The sequence below is a fragment of the Chelon labrosus genome (assembly GCF_963514085.1).
Source record: "Chelon labrosus genome assembly, chromosome: 15".
NCBI classification, from domain to species: Eukaryota; Metazoa; Chordata; class Actinopteri; order Mugiliformes; family Mugilidae; genus Chelon; species Chelon labrosus.
The window spans coordinates 17483726-17504971 of NC_140348.1; the positions used below are offsets into that span (position 1 = coordinate 17483726).

Below are 21246 nucleotides of genomic sequence, written 5' to 3' on the forward strand. Positions count from 1 at the left end.
AAAATGTTTTATTTCTTTAAATACGAGTACCATTCGATATTAACACAACAATCTTTTCAAGCAATCTCAGGTGGAAACAGCATGTCGTTGCAGCTTCTGTCATCAACTACATTTCCAGCTTCTGCCTCCACTGACTCTCGACAAACATCACAAAGTAAAAATCCAAAACTCGCGAGATTCACACCGATCTGCGTCAGGCTAATTTTCAGTAGCATATACAAAGGGGTGTGCCCATCGTGATTCTATACATTCATGAGGCACGACCATTTGGTTTTCAAATTAAATTTCAATGTATTCATTATGACACAAACACCCAAATGTGCTGAAAATAAATTAAACATGACATGCCATTTCGAGCTCTAAAGAACAAGTGCACATTTGAGAAACCCCGGAGAAGTAATTAAAAAGAAAATCACACCCCTATCGACGACTGATGCAACTGGTCCTTTACATTTCACACACAGTTCAGGTATGCAAGTGCAATAACCTATCAATATGCAATAGCCTGGTACCGCAAATAACTAAACAGACCGTAAAGGAGAATGCAGCAAATCCACAAGCACTATATTCAATTTTAGACGAAAACAAGCGAAAATAAACTTGGAAAATGTTGATGCTGTCAACACTTAGGAATCATATTTTTACACCAATTACCTCTTCAGAAACAGTTCAGTTCACTTGGTATTTTATCTTAAAAGGTATACTGAAGCCAACTCTTTATGCAGTCATAAACGAACCATTTAATAAAGGGTCTAGAAAGTGTTAAAAGTTTATGTTCAACTTAAATTTAGATATAAAGTTTTTGGAACAGCGCAGGGCTCTGTCTTTGCAGCTGCAGTAAGTGCATCTCCTGAAAAATGACCAATTTGTGTCAAACCGTTGAGAAGCGAATTCTCAAGGTAGAATTGAGTTGGAGGACACTCCCAGAATCCCCAAGTCATCAATAACATTGACCAAGAAAGACACAACAATCAGTCTGAGCCTCAGTCTCATTAAGGGCAAGGACCCCGGCAACTCAAAACAAGGCTGGAATCCACGGTGCACAGCTGCAACAACTACTTAAAACCAAATAAATTAAATTAGGACAAAATCACTGACGACCATTTATTTGTTAATGAAATTCTACTTTCTAGTCCCTTTAATCTATGGTCACAATATCTACAAGTGAGCAGGGATTTTTCAGTGCACGTATTCATCATCGCTCATGTCTGAGTCATCAGCCTCCACCTCTCCTTCGATCACAGACTTCTTCCCTCTGCAGCAGGACACCACCAATCCAATGAGGAAGGCCTAAAAATAAAATAATGAGAAAAGGAAATATTTCATAAAGATCATTTGATGAATACAATTCAGCAACAGGAACACAGCCTCTTTCTGGGTAGAAATGATTTATGTCTCCAGTAGAAAATCCTATTGGAATTCTTTTGAACTAAATTCAGTGTTTCATAAATGTTGCTGCTGTAAAGGTTTTAATGTTCAAAGAGTAACTAAAGGCACTGCATTTGTAATTAATCACAAATCTGCGATTAAGTATGAGCAAAACGTGAACTAATTTGAGTCGTTTTCTTACAAAAACATTTAAACTCTCACTTTAAAGCACATCGTTTGACTTACCACAATAAAAGCCCAGTTACCGAAGTAGTAGATGGTGCTGAAGAACCAGAATTTGTGGAGGAAAAGATAGGTTCTGGTCACAGTGCACTGATCTGAAAATGACAGAAAAACATACTCTTAAAACTTACCATTACTAGCATTACTAGCATATATAGATACATATAGAGAGATCACATTTGATCTGTCAGTTTGTTGCTGCTAGGTTAGTGTTTTGCAGGTGAAAGGCTTCTGCATGACAAAGATAACTTCTCTGTGGTTTGAACTACCAGAAAAACAGCTTGAGCGCCATAAAAAGTGACACATCCACTTCTACACTGTGTTTATAATTGCACAAATGTAGCACTTGTTATACATCTGTGTTATAAAGGGGTCTGCTATTACTGCATGGAGCAGCGCCTCCGGCAGTTTTGTTATTGTAACTAGAAACGACAACCGGTCGTCTGAAAGGAGAAAAGATGTGTCACTGTCAGTGTGAATATGGCTTAACCACAAATGCAATGACGCAAGATTTAATGGTGGCTTGCATCAAATCTATCCAGCACTACATACTGAAAAGGCAAAAGGCAAAAGCATGGGCACACAGAGGACACCAACACATGTGAAGACTGTGAACCACAGATTATGGGTTATGCATGTAACCCCGATTCTGTGAGTGAGGGGACAAAGGGGTGCAGTTAAATGACGGACAATTTCACACTTCACAAAATGATCAGGGCCCATCAGAACATTCAGAAATATCTAAAAAGATCCTGTCAACAGATATTAACTCTGCAAATGTCACATAGACAGCCAAGTCATAAAGCGATATCTTCAGTGACAAGAAGAACAAGAAGTCCTGATGCCAACACTGTGGAGGCGAGACACTGAGATAGCCTAAACCCACAGAAGAACTGTGAAAAGTTCACAAAGAGATGCTTAGAACAACCTACCAGCGAAGAACCTACCTGCTAAAAAGCTTACAAGCCTTACCCATTGGAAGGATTTAGTAGGACCATTATGGTGAAAGGAAATATTGCTGCTCTGTTCTATACTTGTTTTTACTGTTTGTATCTTTGCTCTCAAGCTTTACTTCACCTTGTATGAAGACTTACAAAAAGAAATATTTAGAGATATTTGAAAGCATGATTACTTTTGCACAATACTCATTTTGACTTCAAAAGATGTAAGAACAAAAAAATTAAATATCAGTTGACAAGATCTGCGTATATATCCATATAATGGGAGTGAATGGGGCACCGAAACGCAGCCTCTAAATAACGCATTATCTGCCGCGAAACTCGTTCATTTCACCAATATTTTGTTATGATACGCTAGTGCTATTCCCCGCTGAGTGCGGAGTTACGTGTTATCTATTCGCAGACGTGCATCTCTTAGCGCCTTGTTTACCTGTAAGTTGCTACTGCTAGTTTTTTGCAAAATGGCTGAATATTTTTCTAATTCTGAGGTTGTGGATGACGACTTTCTTAATGATGGACGTCCTTACCATTTTGAGCCAGAGTATACGGATGAGGAGCTCGTTGAAAGGAGGATGCGGAGGCAAAGAGAGGAACAGCTGGCCAAAGAACAACAAACCGGTGAACACGAATAGATAACGCGTTACTCCGGACTCAACAGGAAATGGACTAGCATATCATAACAAAATATTGGTGAAATGAACGAGTTTCGTGGCAGATAATGCGTTATTTAGAGGCTGCGTTTCGGTGCCCCAGTCACTCCCACTATATGGATATACGCCAATGTAAATATCTGATGAACGACTCCAAATGACACCAAAGTTAGATGGGTGAGTAAACGATCGTATTTTATGCCAGAAATAAGGTCCAGGTTGTAAAAAACAGTAGCTCCTCTTTAAACAACAGCAATGATTCAATGACCCAATCTAAACCCGACACTTCTAATGTAACCATTTTCTGGGAGCTCTTTTCATACCAGCCTTGATCGAGGCGAACAAATGCCGCAGCGATCCTCAGATGACATTTTGTTGATGTGTGACCAAAAGCAGGTCAAATCATTATTGACTGAGCGCGGTGATCATGAACGTAAAAACCTTCAACATCAAAGACCAGAGGAAAGAAACTCACTCGCCGCTTACAAAATCAGACTGCTTTATTCGTCTGTGCTTTTTGCTGGTGACACCACCCTCGAGTCTCGGCTCTCTGCTTTTTCGAGAGAACTGATGTGGCTATTGATCTGAGTGGTGTGGAGTGCAGGAACAATATAAGAATTCTCAAGCTGAGTCATCCCCCTTTATATGCATGAATGAGTATTGGCAGGCCTGGGAAATGCTGGTGACGTCAAAAGTGGAAAGTGCCAACGATATGAGTGTGGCGTCTGGGTTTCTTCTCAGTGCTCCAATTGTGTTTGTGTGAAGAGACAGGAAGAAAGGGAAGAAATAAATGCGTCCCTTCAGATCACGTTTATTAATTAGCTTAGCCATGCATATTGAAGCACTGAAAAGGAACAAAAAAAAACACTCCTAATAAGACTTTCACCAGAACAAGGCAAGTGAAAATCCACAAAGCTGAAGTGAAGACAGACTGTCTGGCTATGTTAGAGAGCCATCTGGAGCATTAACGCTAACCCCGCTGAGCTGCTCCTATCACACTGTTTCTTACACAGCTCTTCACACTGACTTGAACCCTATGAACAGTGCAATCAGACTTATATGAAGCTACGTGACATTGAAGTCCACAGCAATAACTCAGTGTGGTTTAGAATTTAATCATTAAAGCCAGTGCTTTCAAAAGCTTTCCCTTTGAAAAAAAAAAGGAATATCTTGGTTTGTGCAGTCTCATCTATAATATAGATTAGGTGGAGAGGACCCACGGGAGTTCTGAAGGTGTAACAACAATCAGCTTTCTGTTCTCCGGGATCAACAGATAATGGAAGAAGCAAGTCTTCCTTCGTCTCCCTGACCCCACTCTCCTCCTCCAGTGCCTCAGCCATCTGTAGCTCTCCAGCTGCTTACCTGAAACACAGGGCTCCGAGTGGGACCTACAGATGGTTCACAACAGTGGTCTGCCTAAATATGTTATCATGTACACCGCTGACCAGCTTCACCTTGAAATCATTACTGTTCTCTGATAAGAGCATAGGGCAGCGCGGGAGTGCAGGTAATTTCACCTTGACTCACGATACCTGGGTGAGTGCTGCCCTGTGTAGCATGATGCATTATGCATAACTTCCATCTCTGGATTTGAAAACAAACACGTGCATGAAACACACACACACATACACACACACACACAATGTGTTCATCTGAAAGCCTCTCTATCAACAGGAGCTCTTGTACCTACAATGTACGCTTTTACTTTCTCTATATCTAAAAAGCAGTGAAGCACTTTTATTCCAGAGACCTTAGAGGATGCTGATGTTCCTTCGCCAATAACTGGCTTCTCATATTAGCATTGCCCACAATGAATGCTCAGTAAAAGTGCCTTTTTCACAGAGCAAAATCCATTTGAGCAGTGCTCAAGACCCCTAGATGCAGACATAAAAGGAAACATACATAAAGGTAACTTACTAACCCAACTGCCCAAAACCACTGATCACAACAACAGGAAGCGAGAAAGAAAAATGCACCTAATTTTCATGTGAGCAGCAAATTGTTCAGTTCACCCTAAGGTGGGAAGAAGACGAATAAGAAAGAAGCAGGAGGAGAAAGTGAAGAAGATTGAGGAGAGAGCAGAAATGGAGTAAGAAGAAAAAGAAGAAAAGGCAGTGAGGTGAGTTCATAAGAAGAAAAGTAAAGAGAAGAAGAAAAAAGCAGCAGAAAAGTGAATTCAGAAGATTCAAAAAAAGAAAAGGAAGGAGGTGAAAAAGGAAGTAGAGACATCATTTAATTTGGAATTATTTAATTTAGAAGCAGAAGAATAAGAAGCAGTGAGGTAAATGTATTGGAAGAAGGAGTAAGAGAAGAAGCAGTAGCAGTGAAATAAATTCATTAGAAGTAGCAGTAGGAGGAGGAGAGGAAAAAGAAGAAGCAGCTACAGTGAAGAATAAAAAAGCTCCAAGGAGAGATGTCTGTTTCACAGCCGAAGAGAAAGAGGTGGGGGGTGGGATTGAGCTTTACAAGGAGCACTGAAGGGAAGGAGTGTGTTTGTTTGCCTGTTGAGTCTTTCTCAGGAACGGCTGACTTCACTTTAATAGTGGATGTCTTTTAGCTTCGTACCAGGCAAACAGACACTCTTTGTAATTTCCCTATAAAAGGTAAGGGGCGTCTGTGGATTACGCCATTTTTCTTCCAGGAGAATAACTTTTGATTGACATATTCGATTGTAATGCAAATGTACGGCGATCCTCTCGATGCAAAGGAAATTACTATTAATTTGTGTTGGGGTTGAGGGAGCCTCCTGTTGGAAATTGCTTGGGCACCCGACATCTCAGAGGTAACGTATAAACCTGCGACCATCTTCCCCCGAAGCTCTTTAAAATAGTGCGGTGGAAACTGGCAAGTTGCTAGGAAACAGACAGCAGTCTGTAGTGTGAAAACACTCCTCAATATATGAAGTTTCATCACTGGGATTTAATATAGAAATGATATGTCTTCATATGATACGTCTTCCGAGGTATACACTGGACTTCACAGGGGTCAAAATTCTGCTAAAACTGCAATGAACTAAGCTAAATCTAAATTTGGGATGGATTAACTGATATTAAATGGAAAACTGTAGACCACTACATTACAAAAAGATAAAACTGTTGCCGTATTAAGCTTTTGTCATATGCACAAGGTTTTTCTAATGCTGATTGGATCCAAGTTAAGCTTTTGGGTTCAGAAATTGAGTCAGAAGTAAGGGACAGAAAGTCATTAAAATTATTGGTTAGACTGTAAAGGGAACTAATGCAACCAATAATGGGGCTCGCTGAATTGATGATAAAGGCGTTGGCTGCAATGACTGCAATAAACAGGAGTTAGGGACAGTTAATTACATCGGTGAGGGAGTGATCATTAGAAATGGACACAAAGACAGATAAGTCAGTGATGAGAGCAGTCATAATGAAATAAAATCAAATCCGTCAATAGGTTAGATGGAGGGCCATTTAAATGGGTGTGATAGATTATCGATATTGTTAGGATCACTAACAATTACTGGGGCGTCAGTGGCACATAATCACATCATACAAAAACACCTGAAGCCCATTTGTATGAGCCTGTCAGTCAAGTTGCAGTTTACAAGACTCATATAATATACTGTCGTTAATAAGTTATCACTGTCTTGACACGATTCCAGTAAATGCCTACTAAGAAACATGCTGACGTTACATAGAGGCCTTTTTAAGTAGGAGTACAGAGGACTGATCATTATATGGTGGAACGACAGGCTCAGCAAAGTTTTTCCTTAGTTGAGGAACACAAGGACCCCAGTCCTGGACACCGTCCAGGGAGAGGAAGCGAGGATATGTGTAATATATGGCCATAATTAGCATATGATTTCCGGCTCGTCTAATGCAGAGAATTTTGTGGGTTTCAGCCAGGTCTTACAAAGCTATTAAGCATTAATATATTGACTTGGAGACGTTTAGTGCTGGAAGTGTCAGTGTCTTGAGATACTATGGATAAAATAATTAAATAGATTAAGATGGAAAAAAGAAAAAAAACAACCCGCAAACATTCTGTTGCTGAAAATGCGCCTCATACAGAGCGTTACATGAGATACTGAAGAGGACTTCAGGTTGTCTGGGGCTGCGGCAGTTAATTCCTGAGGATTCATTTCCATTATGCTGAGTAAATGAGTAATGGCATGGTAATGACCTTAGAGTAGATAATGGAGAGCTTGGCACTGAGCACCTGCTCACCAAGATGTTAGTGTCATTACCCCACCGTGACCAATTGGCCAATCAGTCACCAGCTTGACTTCTACCCCTTTTTGCCTTGGCTGTCTTTTGATCCAGTGTCATACCAGGGGTTATTACAAAGTGATGCCCTTCCTGAGTCAGTACGGGGATTGGTGCAATATTCTACCAAAGAGCTTTCTTATTTTTAGAGCTTGAAACTCAGAGAATAATTGCATGACAGTTCATGTTTGCGGTCATGGTCTCATAACATGCTTTATTCTCCCAGGATACGGTGGAATGAAGACGACTTCTCTATACAAAGTGCTGTAAAGAAACAAATGGTGATTATAGGGTGATGGCAATGACTTGTGACCAACCATAGACTATTTTTAAAGCTTCGATGAGGTCTTCCTTAAGAGCAGATTTGAAGCTCAGTGTGTTGCCTCAGGTCATTGCCAGAAGCACTCCACCTAAGTGTCTGACTCCCCCTACTCCTCTTTCCAGTTAACTGAAAATGTGTAAAATGGAGGTCCATGAGTGGAGTTGATGTGGGCGAATGAAGTCTCAGCCAGAAACATGGGACTTGAGTTAAAGGGGGGAAAAGAAAAATCACGCACTTACAGTTGTCATGAATGGGGAATAAAGTATAAAGACAAAAGCACCAGGCTGTAACCAAAGTTGGACATTTCAACATGGAGGTACACTGATCAGCCACAACATTAAAATCGCCAAATGGTGAAGTATATAAAATTGATGCTCTCACTACTGATGTAATGTGCTTTTAAGAATCTGCTGTCCTGGCATTTATCTGGATGTGACTTTGAAGACTACCACTACTAGAACATTACTGCAGATCAAGAACACGCACATGGCAAGGCAAGGAGGTGGTCCTTGTTCCCTAGCCAAGTGTTCCCCAGATCAGGGACAACTAGACACCCAGTCATCCATATGTTGCCAGGTCACCACTTTTCCATCCTTGGACTAGTTTTGATATACTGTAGGTACTGATCACTAACGGACCAGGAGCACCCCACGAGAACTGTAGTTCTGGAGATGCTTTAGCCATCAACATTTAGCCCATTTCTAAGGTGCTCAAATCCTTCAACTTGTCCATTTGTCCCTTGCGGTCTAATATATCCCACCCCATGATAATGAGATAACCAGTCGGTCATAATGTTATGGCTGATCGGTGTATGTTGCAGTGTGAATGGATTGGTTCAATTTATCAGAACAGGATCAGATCTAACAGAAAGTGAGTTTCTATACACATTGTTGGGAACCAACTGTCCTGACTCTTGTCCCCTTTCAAAGGTGCAGTCATTCTCCAACAAGACTACTGTGTCTGTTGTTTCTGCTGATCGGCTAAGAGGTTCTCCCATCAAAAAACTCTTCCTTCCTGCAGCAAGACAAAACATTAGCTTCTTCTCTGAAGGGGCTGCTAATTGCCTTCTCTTCCTTTTCTTCTGTACTCACAATTTTTCATACTTTTTCATGTGACTGTTTTTAATCTAATGCAGACACAACTCATTTTAGCTCAGGGGCCACATATATCCCAATATGACCTCAAGCAGGCCGGACCAGTAACATAACAGAATAATAACCTATAAGTAACGACAACTCCAGAATTTTTCCATTTGTTTTAGTGCAAAGAAGAATTCAATTAGGAGGATATATTTACATTTAATACACTATCCTTTAGAAAAATAAGTGCAATTTGGGCACATTGCTGTCTGCTCTTTAGCCCTGGGGCTAAGTGTTGTGTTCTGTCCACGTCTATTTCTAAAACAGTGGACAAATTAGGGATAGCAGTTATTTTCATTCAAAAATTGCAGTTTTCCATGTAATTTTCACACTTTCACACAAATTCATGCTGCGGACCAGATTAGACCCTCTGACGGGCCGCTTTTAGCCCACGGGCCATATGTTTGACCTAAGGTGCAAAGCAATTTCCTCTGTTTCATCATTCATCAGACGATTACATGAGCTGGCTGTGTGACTGTCCAGCATGAAGTCATACATTACTCTCACACACTACTCTCAACCACTCTCAACCTTTTCGCAGCGGCAAAAAAACAGCGCACCTCTCATAGCATCGAAAAAAAAATGAGAGGGTTCTTTTCTTTCATATGTTTTACACGGTGTCATATACGTGTCTGATTGTATTCCCTCTCAGGCACATGTGTTGTCTCTGCTTGACACTTCCTCCTCCTCACGGTAGGTGGTACAACGGCTGTTGTGAAAGCAGGAGCTATTTCCAAGATGGCCAAGACAGGATAATAAGCTAGTCAAAGGAGAAAGCAGAAATCCCAAGTGGCTCAGGCACCGCAGCTTAAGAGCACAAAAACATTTGTACAAATGAACAGATCCCACAGCTAACATTACTCGGGCAAAAACTGATTCCAGAGGCTGACAGACTGAGGGCTCTGTGGTGCTGTTTGACTTTATTTGACTCACTTCATCCAAACAGAGAGCCATCTAAAACTTCTCTTCAAGTCAGATGCCGTTGACAACGTGACAGAAATGGTGCAGAATCGTGTCTGAATCTGTTTGGGTTAATTGTGGTAGTTGAGGGCCGGGAAGCAAATAATTTGTTTGAGAAAAACAAACAAGCAACCAAACAAAGAAAAGCCAATTAATTTCCACAATACTGTCTAAATAGTCATGTAAACAGGAGTATTACTGGGGGATTTTCAGTGTATGTAATTATTGTATGGTAAGTATTGGCAGTATTGGCATAACTGTCATGTGTAAATATAAATGGAGCTATTGGTCTTAATGAACAGTAAATGTGATAAAGGCAATCAAACTAATGCAGCATGTTTATTATAGTTTATGTTTTAATTGAAAGTGTGTTAATTGCCCTGGTTTTTGAAATGAAATTACATTACATTAGATTTAAGTACATTTTTTAAAAAATGGTTTAAAGGTCTGAAATGACATAATAAGACAAACAAAAATCACATACCAACATTATACAATCAGTTTTGGGATAATGCCTTTTAGATAATGTAAATATCACACATTAGATCATTAGATCATTAAATAGATCATTTAATTGATCATGTATTCTGCCTGATTCAGCTTCAGCTTAACCGAGTGGCTAAAGTCGAAAACGTTACTCTATTAGACTAATGAGATAAGCCCACTGCTAAAAATCCAACCAAACATGGTAATCACCTCAGGTTCTTTCGCAGTTCAGAAAAATCACACTTAAACCAGCACTATTTAGATGATCAAGGGGCCTATCGGGTCGCATTATTGGTGTCTTGGTGTCAATGTTGTGCAAATGGCAGGTGTCATTTCACTGGAGACACTGGATCCAGTTTCAGTATTGCAAAAAAAAATCCCAAAACAAACAAAAACAAACAAAAAAAGATGAATTGTAGATTTGTATATTCAGTAAACTCAGACAAATCCTCAATTCTGTGATCTTATATGGCCCTTTTCTGACAGATATAAATAAATAATGGCCACGGCTAATGAGGTATTTGCAACTGTTCAGTGACGTGTTCTTATGCTTGTCAACTGAGCAACATGTGAATATTTTATTTAATCATTTTCTTGAGGTACTTCTATGAAAAGAATTCTACTTAAATAAGACAATGAGACAGTGCAAGGCCTAATAGCAAATCGTACGTCAGATAATGTGGCTGTGAAAATGCACTGATGTTCTCTGACATGAGGCATATGGTAGAAACGTTTCCACTGGCACTTATTTTGCAACCTTGAATACTTTGATGGTGAATCTGTATCCTGTTCACATCTACAACCAACAGCTTGTCACGTCCTCCCGTACTGTAGCTACAATCTATAGAGTAAAATATAATTAACGTAAACAATACACGTTAACGGCCATTCATCATGAAATGTATTAGGTATTCAAGGTAGCTGTCTAATTAATGTGCTACGATGTGTAAAATGTATTTTAAGAATCCAGCAGAGAAGCGAAATGAACAGTTCACTATAAACCAATAATATTTTGCCTTCAATCAATGCAGTTACTCGTCTGCTTTCCATTTTCTGTCTGTCTCAGTGTATTTTCAGCACTGCTGGATAAAGTAGAAATGATTCATGAATATCAAATCAGTAATGTCTATCTCTACCATCTTAGCTGTATACAACCTTATTTTCATCTAAAACTTTCCTGCAACTCATATGCCTCTCTTAATATATGGATGTTGTGAATAATACCATGAACAGCTGATGTACAGGAATTAAACACCACATACAAGAAGATTTTTCATTTAGACGGGGGAAAAATAAATAATAAAAATAAAAACAGCCCAGTTTATTTCTTCCTCCATTTGTTTGAGCCACCCACAGAAAGCACAGCTTGCTCCACTAGGAAATGTAGGTGCAATTTAACACTATTTAACAATGTATTATTACACCAAAATGTATGTCTGTTTGTTTTCCTATGGTATGTGTCTACATATAAAGCAGCAGCTTAAAAAAAGTAATAAAAAAAAAAAGTCCTCCTACGTAAATAATCTAAAAGATTTATGAAAACTAAAGTCATATTAGGAAATATGGAGTATGCTTGACTTTAAGAAATAACCAGTCCTACAGTAATTAACTGTTTTCATATGAACCTTATGCTAATTTTTTATTAAATACTTGACATTTAAACTGCTCAACCCTCATTAGCTACTCTAATTGCATTCAGTTTCTTTTGGGACATCATTTCTGCCCCAACATTGATTAATATGAATTACAAAATAATTACAAACTGCACTGATAGACGTCTGATAAGAAAAAAAAAAAATAACTTTCACCCACTCTGTAGAGGTAGACTTGTTTTTACACATGACTTCCATATATGTAAAAGTAACTATGAAAGTGCTGAAACAACAAAGGAAATAAATCCGGTATAAATCAAGTATCTTAATGATAATTTTTGTTTCCTTAAAACCTAGAGATGTACAGATGATAATAACGAACCTGCTTATGTTAACTCTTCAGTATGATGTAACCACGGACCGCCAGACGGATCATCATGCATTCATAGACGTATGACACAAGGCACTAACATCTCTATTTAAATCCGTCTCGGTCTCTTAGTGCCCGAGTACAAGTAGCGTCCTCCAACACCAACAACAGCCTTGACTTGAGCATTAGCCAAGTGAATAAATTATCATGGTAAAGCTCACTGGCATGATGTACATTCACACGTTTGTGTTTTCATGGCTGATTTCCTGTAATAAACGTTGGCACGGCGACAGCAAGAGGCGACGTACATGCATTAGTAAATGTTTGTCCTTGGTGTTATTCGCTCTAATGAATAACGAGTAGAGATAGAGATTACTGAAGAGCGTTCCACGTTAAATTGCCAGGTTGCACGCAGTCCTTCCTTTTCTTCAAGTACAGGCTCAACTTGTGAGAAATAAATAATTGACAGAGGGTTATAAGTTCTTGTCACGATTCACCGTGTTGAGAAAAATAATGATTTGAAGTGTCGATTGAATTAACACGATAACTATGAGGTTTAATCATATCACCAAACTTTGGAATTAACACAATATCTATGAGGTTTAATCATATCACCAAACTACTGAATTAACACCATATCTTTGAGGTTTAATCATATCACCAAACTATTGAATTAACACCATATCTATGAAGTTTAATCATATCACCAAACTACTGAATTAACACCATATCTTTGAGGTTTAATCATATCACCAAACTATTGAATTAACACCATATCTATGAGGTTTAATCATATCACCAAACTATTGAATTAACACCATATCTATGAAGTTTAATCATATCACCAAACTACTGAATTAACACCATATTTATAATGTTGAACACTATGTCTGTAATCATGTAACCAAACTGTAGTTGGATAGAGAGGAAAAAAAGGACACAGCCTTATAACCATGACCGACAGATAAACTACATGAAGCTGTACACGCAGAAAGACAGGTGCAAGAAAACAGGCAGCAATATGGAGGACAGGACTGACTCTTATCAGACCATATATGGAAGTATGTGTAATGCTAACTCAGCAGATTAGGGACAGGAAAGCCTCCGGTCAGATCATGCATGGATGTGTAGTACTGCTAACGACTGTGCATTTTTTTTTTAAAAAAGCCACCTGGATGAAGAGGTGAAATTTTGACACACGAAGATTGTAGACTGTGCTAGAAAGAAGACCTTATGTGGTATGAAAAGACACAGGTATGTACATGACAGAACAAAGAAATGTTTTTTGTGTCAAAACCCTGTATGTTAATGCAGCACAAAGATATATAAACGGTTGCACAACACCATAAAATCAGTCAGACTTCGCATGGCATCCTGAACTGGCTTTTTAAAAATAAACTCTTAATTATTTTTGACTTTGAAGAGACTCCAGATACCAGTAGATTCTACGAACCTAGATTACATGTTGAATTAAAGAGGTAAAGGCTACTATCTGGCCCTACCCTGTACCTCATTTTTTTTTTTTTGGACAACCGTTGGACCAGTGTTACGTTACGGTAGTACCGGAGAAGATAAACTTACCCTCAGGCGCATCTGCATCGCATATCCTCGAGGTAACGTTCCCAGGTGTAGGACCAGAGGAGGGCATCTGGCTCTGATCAAAGAGCACAAGAATCATGTAAGTATATGGCTCAGAGACATTAGAAACCACGTGAAATAAAATGAAAGATGAACATTTGACAAGATGGAACATAACTATAACATCTGTACATCTATCACATCTAAAACCTGCCTCCTGCTCTAACTTACTTTAAATTTTGTAAAGTAATCACACAAAGTTTTGGCTCCAGATGCCGTTGCAAGTTTTAATGTGGCTTAAATAAATAAAAACCTGTTCTTATTTCTGTGACAACAATAAAAATAGGCTCTGTAGATTCTACTAATAACCACAAAAACAATGTACAGCAAATTACAGACATTCAAAGAGTTGCTTTCACTGAGGAATGTAAAAAAAAATAAAAAAATACTGAAGATTCAGGAAATTAATATGCATTAGGACTCGACAGTTAATCTAACTAATGTTTGATAATTAATTTCTTCACACGGGAAGTCAACCTAGCCCTCAAGGCTTAATGAGTTCTAACCCTGTACCCCTGCTCTTATCGTTCAAATATATCTTTTATTAAATGTTAAGGATGTAACTTAGTATCTATCAGTTTCTGTCTCCTTATTTTTTTGTGATGACTCATCATGCACTTGGGGCGGTTTCATAAGTTTGTTCAATCAAATGTGATTCGCAGTTAAGGTCTAGCCCGCAGACTGTATAAAGATGGATGGTGGAAGTAGAGTAAGTAGAGCTCCCCCTGGTGGCTGGCTGCAGTATAGGTCATAAGCTCCGCCCCCTCCATGTTAGTGGATGGGACTTGGGCCAAACCAAAACGCTAAAATACACGTCAAATATATATTTTTTATTTCAAGGATGGATTTTTTCATTTTAGGTAGTTAATATAATGTTAATGCATGTTCAAGAATTAATATTCTGGATAAGTTCTCGGACCGTACTGCACAAACTGTGGCTCCAAACTTGCAAGATGGCGCCGCCCGTATCCCTGGGAAACTAGTGTCAGTTTGGCCAATGAGAGGAAGCTGCGAGACGTTGGTCAAATTTATACAGTCTAGGCTCTAGATAAAAGCTCCATCCACTTTTTAGCTTCTAAGCGTTCTAAACACATCAGAAGAATTTGATTTTAACTCAAGTTGTAACAAAGGCAAATGTGATATTGCCTACTTTTCCAAGCTGCACTCTGTGGCACAGAATGAATTTAAACACTGCAGGTTGAAATGACCGCAGCATCTAGGTTCAAGCCATGTTTACCCTGTGAGTCATATGGAGCTGGTTTTAAAAAGTAAATTTCTCCCATTTAACGAGAGGAGGTTTCAACAAAACAACACTGAGGTTCATTTAAATTATGCTGCTTAAAATATATATATATATTTTTTTTTTCAGACCAGGCATAGACACAAGGGTGCATCTAAACCGCACGCACACACCCACACATCCAGAGAGCAGAGCTGCATCAGATCACACGAAGGGCAGACTGTCAAACAACAGATCCACACAGCAAAAGCCACACAGTCTAACACGGATGGACAGAATTCAAAACGAACAAGAGTCTAAAAGCCCCGCTGCCAGCCCGTAGAGACTATGCTGCTGCCTACACCAAGCCGGACCGAAGTGGTTTGAACCCACTGACTAACCGACACTGCCGTCGTTAGAAACCATGCTCAGAGCTGGCTGTCATCAGGGACGCTAAAAAACCTAGAAATACACCAAATGTACATGAACTTTTCCTCACCTGTACAAGATATTTCTGGCTGCCATACATGACATATTGAGGGGCTAGACTGTAGATCATGTAGCTGGTGTGTAGGACAATCAGGAGAAGAATCATACAGAGGAAGAGAAGAGCCTGGGGACGTGTTCTCTTGGGTCTGATTTTGTAAAGCTAAAAGAGAAGAACACATCAACATGCAATTAACCGTATATTTGTAAATTCTTTAAAGTAACAGAAAAATAGGGTGTCTGCTTACCCTTATCCAGAAAAACCAGATGCCCATGTTTCGAATGCCGGCCATGGACGTGAGTACAAAGTACATGGTGATGACTGTGATCAGGATATAATCCAGAGGAAATACCTGTAATAACACAGAAAGAGGTCAGCTACTTTCAAATGTTATTATCAGCCCATTTGGTTTAGTCTAATCAACTTAAAGCACATCTGAGCTGAGCCACTACCCACTGCCTTTAGGCATCATGAAAACCGCTGACGCCGCTATGTTACGTAACCTGAAATGTTCTGATTTAACCTAAACCCTGCCTAATTAGAATCCCATTCTCAGTGTGAAGCACATCATTTTTTAAATACCAAGGTCATACTTCTAAACACTGGCCTTAGACGTTTAATCAATGGGACAATCTGCGAACCAATTCTTAAATGGTCTGAGCTGTCTGTCAATTTTTCTCCAAAATCAGCTGTAGAATACTAAGTTCAACGGGAGATGTGCTATTCCTCGTCCAGGTTCAGCGGCAGTGACCCGGAGGAAAGAAGCAATGGTGGTTATTTGATATTCTGTCAATCTCAAAAGCCTGGGTTTTAAAAACTTATTTTATAAGACTTTGCTCATTTTACACCATTTCATATCCTTTCATATTGCACAAAAAGAAAACAAGATTGAAAATTATAGCTGATTACTTTGGTTACCATATTAAAATGTAAAATATATTAAATGACACCAAAAGGTTTTGATTATCATCCATTTCTAGTACATTTTTACACTCAGACATGTGAGCTCTAAGTAAACTGTTACCATTTAAATAAAAATGCTAATAGTATCCTTGGATTTAGATTATTATTGCAAATCGCGTGCCTCCAAGGTTCACCAAGGTTTAGTCTGGATCATTTTTGGGAAACATGTTTTTCATTAAAAAAGTGGCTCAATCATTCAATTACAAGTTTCCATTTATTTATCATGAGTAATACTTCATTCCATTTTCAGTGTCCTCAAGTGGCATGCACTGATTTTAGATAAGAAAAAAAAAATCAATCATAGAGTGATGCCTCCTAAAACTATAACTTACAGTCTTAAAAATGGCATTTAGTTGGGTTGGCAGGGTTGTCTGACGTTTTGTGGTTTTCACTTGTTCCCATTTCAGACATTGTGGGTTTTTCACCCAAAAATAAATGCATACTTGTACATTTCCTTTTAAATAGCGGCTTTGGAATCAGATCAACCGCTGGGCCAACTATACACTTCATAGAGTATAGTCTAGAGTGTCAGAAATTTGAAATATGTTGATTAATTCTTGGTTTACCAGCTTGTGGTTTTCCAGTCATAGTTTACTTCTAGGTACAGTGTGCCCAGAGTCAGGTTTTGTGAGATTACCTGATCCTTTGACAACCAAATTCTAATCAGTTCATTTTTGCATCCAAGTGACCATTTTCTCTTGTTTTTCAATTTTTAAACTTTGTCTTACGGTGTTTGGTTAAATATCAGTGGTGCCTATTATACCGCATTTAAAGTGCTTGTTGAACTTTAAGGCAATGGAGCTCATTGAATGTGTGTGTGTAGCTCTTTTTGTAGATTTAGGTCCTTTAAAGTTCATCTGCAGCATAATAAAGCACAGACACTACAACTATCATAGTACAAGTCCATTGAAGAATAGCCTGTAATAAAGCTTTCAAATTGTGCTTCATTTAGTTAATAATGATGGAAACAAGAAGGCACAGGTTTAAGCATGTCTTAATTAAGAATAATCATGTGTTTGACATGACAGATGAGAGGATACTCACGGGTTGTAAGGCTAAGAGAAGTTCATTCAGAGGATTGGTCAGGTTGGTGCCAAAGATTATGAACCCGGAGCTGATGCCAGCAGAGTGCATGGCTTTATCCAGGCTGAAAAGCACAGAAAACAACATACATGCATTGGTTACAGTGTCCATAACTGGCACAATGGCTGCACGACATAGGCGCGTATGTGAGTATACTGTGCGAAGAATTATGTGTTACAGAACAAATGATGACTTACTTTGAAATAAACAGCGCGACAGTGAAGAGCAGTGCGACCAGGATAAAGAAAACGCCCAGTAATATCTGCAAATGAGCCGATAAACAGACAAATTAAACCAAAAAAAGCACAATGCAATTCAATACAATACCAAAAAGTCATATGCACCCACAACCAAAGCAGGGACTGCCTACTTTGTGGAACCCAATAAAGAAGGCATGTTTACAAAGGCATCTACTGGGTTAGCAAATACAAACTCCCTGTCATGTCTTTTGTCAAGGAGAGACCATATGGCATGGTCAGCCACAGTTTGGCATGGTTGCCTACGGTGACAAGGGGAAGCAATGGCACAGACCAGACAGAGTGAGGAGGCTGCAACCAGGGAGGCGAAAGGTGGGTGGCAGCCAAAAAGGCAATAAATCCTAATAACCGCCTGCCTTCAAGGGGACCTTTATAACCAAAATATCTCATACCAACCATAGAAAAGAAAAAAGCATAGAGAAGAATACAGTAGTTCCAGATATGTACATATGCACAATATACAAAATACATGTTGATATTTGGTATGTAGTATAAAACTTATGTCTCATAAAATAGTTAAAATTGTCTTTGACAAAACAGTCCTTGATATAATTTCTCAGTGATTGTTGAAAAACATCAATTACAATCAAGAAACTGGTGATCGACAAGATCCGTGTCACTGTCGTTTATATGGCTTGAATATGAATAACTTCAAAAGTGAGCTAGCAAGACAAAGAAGAATTAAAGCTGCAAGCAGCATTGAGGTGGCCAAGCAGGAAGTTCGGCAGTGCAGATTTGCCATGTAACTCAATGCAGTCGCATCAGACATAAAGCATTAAGCAGTCACAGCAGGTTTCAAGCCAAAAAACCAAGGATCGGTTGAGATATAAGGTCACTTCCTGTTTGGCGAATGCTTTTGCCAGTTGTTCCAGAAAGCAAATACATTGATAAGGCATGGTCCGAAGATGGCCTGTTCCAATTTTGGTGAAGATCAGATGAAATTTGTGACCTGTGAAAATGTTTTGATGTTTCTGATTAAATCCAATATGGCGGCCGAATCAATTACGATGACATCACAAGTTGACCTGGGTCGGCCTAAGTACGTCTAACAGCATTACCAGACACCATTAGTACATTTGAATTCCAAACACATCAACAGCTGCAGGCCAAAATGCATGGTTGCTAATTGCAGCGCCCCCTAGAGGTCAAAGGTCGCCAAAATTTCTTGAGCGTTCCCCTGATCGGGTCCTGAGTCCATGCACCGAGTTTGGCTTTGATACACGCAAGGGCTGCTGAGATATGAGCTCACTTCCTGTTAGGGGCTTCGCCGCAAATTTCGATTGGCTGTTACGGGAGAACGGTTTTAGTTCCGAAGACAAAAAGTAACGCGTTAATGAAGCACGGTCCGTAGATGACGTGTGTGAAGTTTGGTGTCGATCGGACAAAAGTTGTGACCCGTGAAAACTTTGAAGTGTTTTCGATTAAATCCAAAATGGCGGAAATTCCAATGGGGCGAAATTAAGATCATAGGTATCGTCGATCTCGGCATGATCCAAGGAGTCCAACAGTACCAAGTTTTTGAATATCAGGCATACGGGTCAAAAGTTATAAGCAAAAACGCAATTTTGCTAATTACATCGCCCCCTAGTGGCCGAATGACACCAAATTGTTATTGCGCACTTCTAACGGAGTGTCGAAGCGCGTGACCGAGTTTGGTCTTCGGAAGTCAAAGCGTCGCCGAGATATAAGAAAACTTCCTGTTTGGCGGCGTTGCCGGCGACTGCGATTGGCTAACGCGAAAAGTTGGCATGAACTGTCACTGGGGCAACCCACGGTATCTGCGGATATCGCAATTTCATTTCAAATAAAAACGCATCAAGAGATATGAGCAAAAACAATGTTTTGCTAATTATAGCGCCCCCTAGTGGAGAAATGACACCAGATTTTTATCGTGCACTTGGGACAGAGTCTGGAAGCGTGGTACCAAATTTGGTTTCATTGCACCAAAACGTTGCCGAGATATGAGCTCAAATGGAAAACGGCGCCTTCGCCGCCAATTTTGATTGGCTGTTACGGCCAAACGGTTTCGAATCTGAAGATTCCTTCTGATAACTTTTGTGCGCATTGGTCAGAAGACGGTCTGTGCCAATTTTCGTTAGAATCGGACAAAATTTGTGACCGCTGAAACTTTTTTCGTGTTTTTGATGAAATCCAAAATGGCGGAAAATCCATCATGACGGAAATTGACGCCATATGGTGCGTTGAACTCGGCTTGGTCCAAGGATGCCGAGGATACCTTGTTTTCAAAAATCGGACATACGGTTCAAAAGTTACATGCACAAATGTACTTCAAACTTTGACCCGTTGGTGGCGCTAGAGCGTGGTTAGTGCTTACATGAAACTCAGTCAAAGTAAAGTTGAGACTGTCCTTAAGCTGTGTGCAAAATTTCACAACTTTTTACCATACGGTTCTATGGGCTGCCATAGACTCCCATGGCGGAATAATAATAATAATTAAAGCTGCAAGCAGCATTGAGGTGGCCAAGCAGAAAGTTCAGCAGTGCAGATTTGCCATGTAACTCAATGTAGTCGCATCAGACATAAAGCATTAAGCAGTCACAGCAGGTTTCGAGCCAAAAAAGCCAGGATCCTGTTTGGCGAATGCTTTTGCCAGTTGTTCCAGAAAGCAAATACATCGATAAGGCATGGTCCGAAGATGGCCTGTTCCAATTTTGGTGAAGATCAGATGAAATTTGTGACCTGTGAAAATGTTTTGATGTTTCTGATTAAATCCAATATGGCGGCCGAATCAATTACGATGACATCACAAGTTGACGTGGGTCGGCCTAATGACGTCTAACAGTATAACCAGACACCATTAGTACATTTTAATTCCAAAGACATCAACAGCTACAGGCCAAAATGCATGGTTGCTAATTGCAGCGCCCCCTAGAGGTCATAGGTCGCCAAAATTTATTGAGCGTTCCCCTGATCGGGTCCTGAGTCCATGTACCGAGTTTGGCTTTGATACACGCAAGGGCTGCTGAGATATGAGCTCACTTCCTGTTAGGGGCTTCGCCGCAAATTTCGATTGGCTGTTACGGGAGAACGGTTTTAGTTCCGAAGACAAAAAGTAACGCATTAATGAAGCACGGTCCGTAGATGACGTGTGTGAAGTTTGGTGTCGATCGGACAAAAGTTGTGACCCGTGAAAACTTTGAAGTGTTTTCGATAAAATCCAAAATGGCGGAAATTCCAATGGGGCGAAATTAACATCATAGGTATCGTCGATCTCGGCATGATCCAAGGAGTCCAACAGTACCAAGTTTTTGAATATC

The 21246-nt window shown here is 39.7% G+C and overlaps 1 protein-coding gene across 2 annotated transcripts in view; it reads right to left on the reverse strand.

Moving 5' to 3' along the window:
* lmbrd1 (LMBR1 domain containing 1) overlaps nucleotides 1-21246 on the reverse strand; it is a 63886-nt gene continuing 42640 nt past the window's right edge. The window contains exons 10-17 of one of the 2 annotated variants that reach the window (XM_084562060.1): nucleotides 17909-17973; nucleotides 17673-17775; nucleotides 15913-16017; nucleotides 15678-15827; nucleotides 13903-13975; nucleotides 9542-9673; nucleotides 1615-1706; nucleotides 1-1290 (exon numbers count right to left, since the gene is read on the reverse strand). In XM_084562060.1, coding sequence (XP_084418186.1) covers nucleotides 1180-1290; nucleotides 1615-1706; nucleotides 9542-9673; nucleotides 13903-13975; nucleotides 15678-15827; nucleotides 15913-16017; nucleotides 17673-17775; nucleotides 17909-17973 — 831 coding nt within the window. In that variant the 3' untranslated portion in view covers nucleotides 1-1179. The remainder of the gene's footprint in view (nucleotides 1291-1614; nucleotides 1707-9541; nucleotides 9674-13902; nucleotides 13976-15677; nucleotides 15828-15912; nucleotides 16018-17672; nucleotides 17776-17908; nucleotides 17974-21246) is intronic. The other variant, XM_084562061.1, reaches the window with a different exon arrangement.